Here is a 1,788-nt window from a genome sequence, read left to right as displayed (position 1 = left end):
CTCTTTTTTTCAGTTAATAAAAAACTAAAATTCTCTTAATATTTTTGTTTCCATGGTGACTATAACTTTATTTTAGGTTAATAAGAAACTAAAATTCTATATCTAATTTAGTTTTCCTAATGAGAAACCAAAAGCGACTTCTAAAAACATGAATATATGTCTATAAGGAGTCGTCTAACGAGGCGGAGGAATTGCCTGGACGGCGAAAAGTGGCTGGGATTTGGGTAAAAAAATTTCAAAATTTTTTGTAGAGATAGTTTTTGAATTGTGTTTTTGATGTGGAAATGGATTCAACGCCATCAAAAACTTCTATGACACCTAAAGTTTTGAAGTTTAACAACTATAATTTGGATTTACAAAAATCCTTGCCGGATTTTCTCTAAATATAACGGGAATTTCCACAACTTTCCGTGCAATTCCTCCACCTAATTAAACTATAGGTATCTATAATGGAAAAAAAAAAAATATTTACTTTATTCTCAAAAATAAAAAATATTTACTTTATTCCAAAAATATATAATAATTAAAGTCTCCAGCGATGAATCCTTTATGATCATTGATCAATTCTGTAAAGTTAAATTCACAAAACGTAAAGTTTCTAACAACGAATCTTTTCTGTAAAATTAAATCCTCAAAAATAAATTAAAATGAAAAGTAAAACAACCCTAGTGATAAACAATTCAACTTAATACCTACAATTATTTATGATTTACTTAATTTTAAATAAAAAAAATATTTATATTTATGTGAGTATAAATCAGATTCCCCATTCTATAGAAATGGAAATGAAGAGAATCAAAAGGAAAAATGTCTATTATATAAAATTGGCCATGCTAACTTAGATGTCAGAATATAAAATATGAAAATATTTAAAAATGCGAGAGAATTAAAAGGAAAATTGCAATACATCTGTTATATAAAATGGTGTTACCTAATTATGAGATTTTTTTTTTCTGTGAGATTTTACTTTACTAGTATCACAGGGTTTTTGTCATTCTAATTCTCAAATATTCTCCAAATTTATAATAGAATTAAATTCCGCCCACAAAATGTTCATATAACATTGGAAAGAACTTTGTTCGATGTGGATTGGAAAGGGGTAGACGTACCATTTACTGGAATGTGTCCCTCAGAAAGAAGCAAGTTGTCGTAGCACTGAGAAATGGAGGCGGCAGCACATAGCGGCCAGAAGATAACTCTGGGCACTTTCATATTGCTTGCGACTTCCTCCGTGCAAGACATGTAGGCGTCGGTGATGATGAATGTGATGGGTGGAAATGATTGTGAATTTCCATGAGCAGTAGTAATTAGGAGGCCCTCCAAAGCTGGGCCTAACTTTTGTAGCGAAAGAAGTAACTCTGTCGTGTTGGAGGTGCGGCCATGGTTGGACGGTAGACCATCAGGATTGACAGAAAACGAATTTTCCATTCTTGCTGCTCCAAATCCAGATTGCCTTTGCAAACAGGGGATTTAGCTTTCTTTGAAGCTTCCACCATGCGTTCATGTACCCACTCAGTATTGACGAAAGTGACAAACACTCCCCTAATAGCCAACAGCTGCGCCAATTCCATGAGAGTGTTGACATGACCCTGTGCAGGAAATGGTACAATCACTGCATGCAGATCATTTTTCCCCTTTCATTCATCATATTGATATCAATATTGCAAAACTTTATTTGTTTCTCTTCCCTTAATCCAGCAACACAGTTTGCTTGCTCTGGATATGAGCTACGAATTATGCACCACAGCGAAGTTTACAATTATGTAGATTATGCTCACTTCTTACTAT

At 33.3% G+C, this 1,788-nt stretch overlaps 1 protein-coding gene across 1 annotated transcript; it reads right to left on the bottom strand.

Moving 5' to 3' along the window:
* Positions 1-1,053: 1,053 nt before the first annotated feature.
* Positions 1,054-1,428, bottom strand: LOC149185475 (UDP-glycosyltransferase 85A7-like). Its single transcript, XM_089412409.1, has one exon. The coding sequence runs from the start codon at positions 1,426-1,428 to the stop codon at positions 1,054-1,056; it is 375 nt and encodes a 124-aa protein (XP_089268535.1).
* Positions 1,429-1,788: the final 360 nt, after the last annotated feature.

The sequence above is a fragment of the Pinus tabuliformis genome, chromosome 3_1 (genome assembly GCF_031772625.1).
Source record: "Pinus tabuliformis cultivar Carrire ecotype Pingquan chromosome 3_1, CPIR1, whole genome shotgun sequence".
Classification (NCBI taxonomy): domain Eukaryota; kingdom Viridiplantae; phylum Streptophyta; class Pinopsida; order Pinales; family Pinaceae; genus Pinus; species Pinus tabuliformis.
The sequence above is the reverse complement of the archived record's forward strand: the minus strand, read 5'-3'. Positions and strand labels throughout refer to the sequence as shown.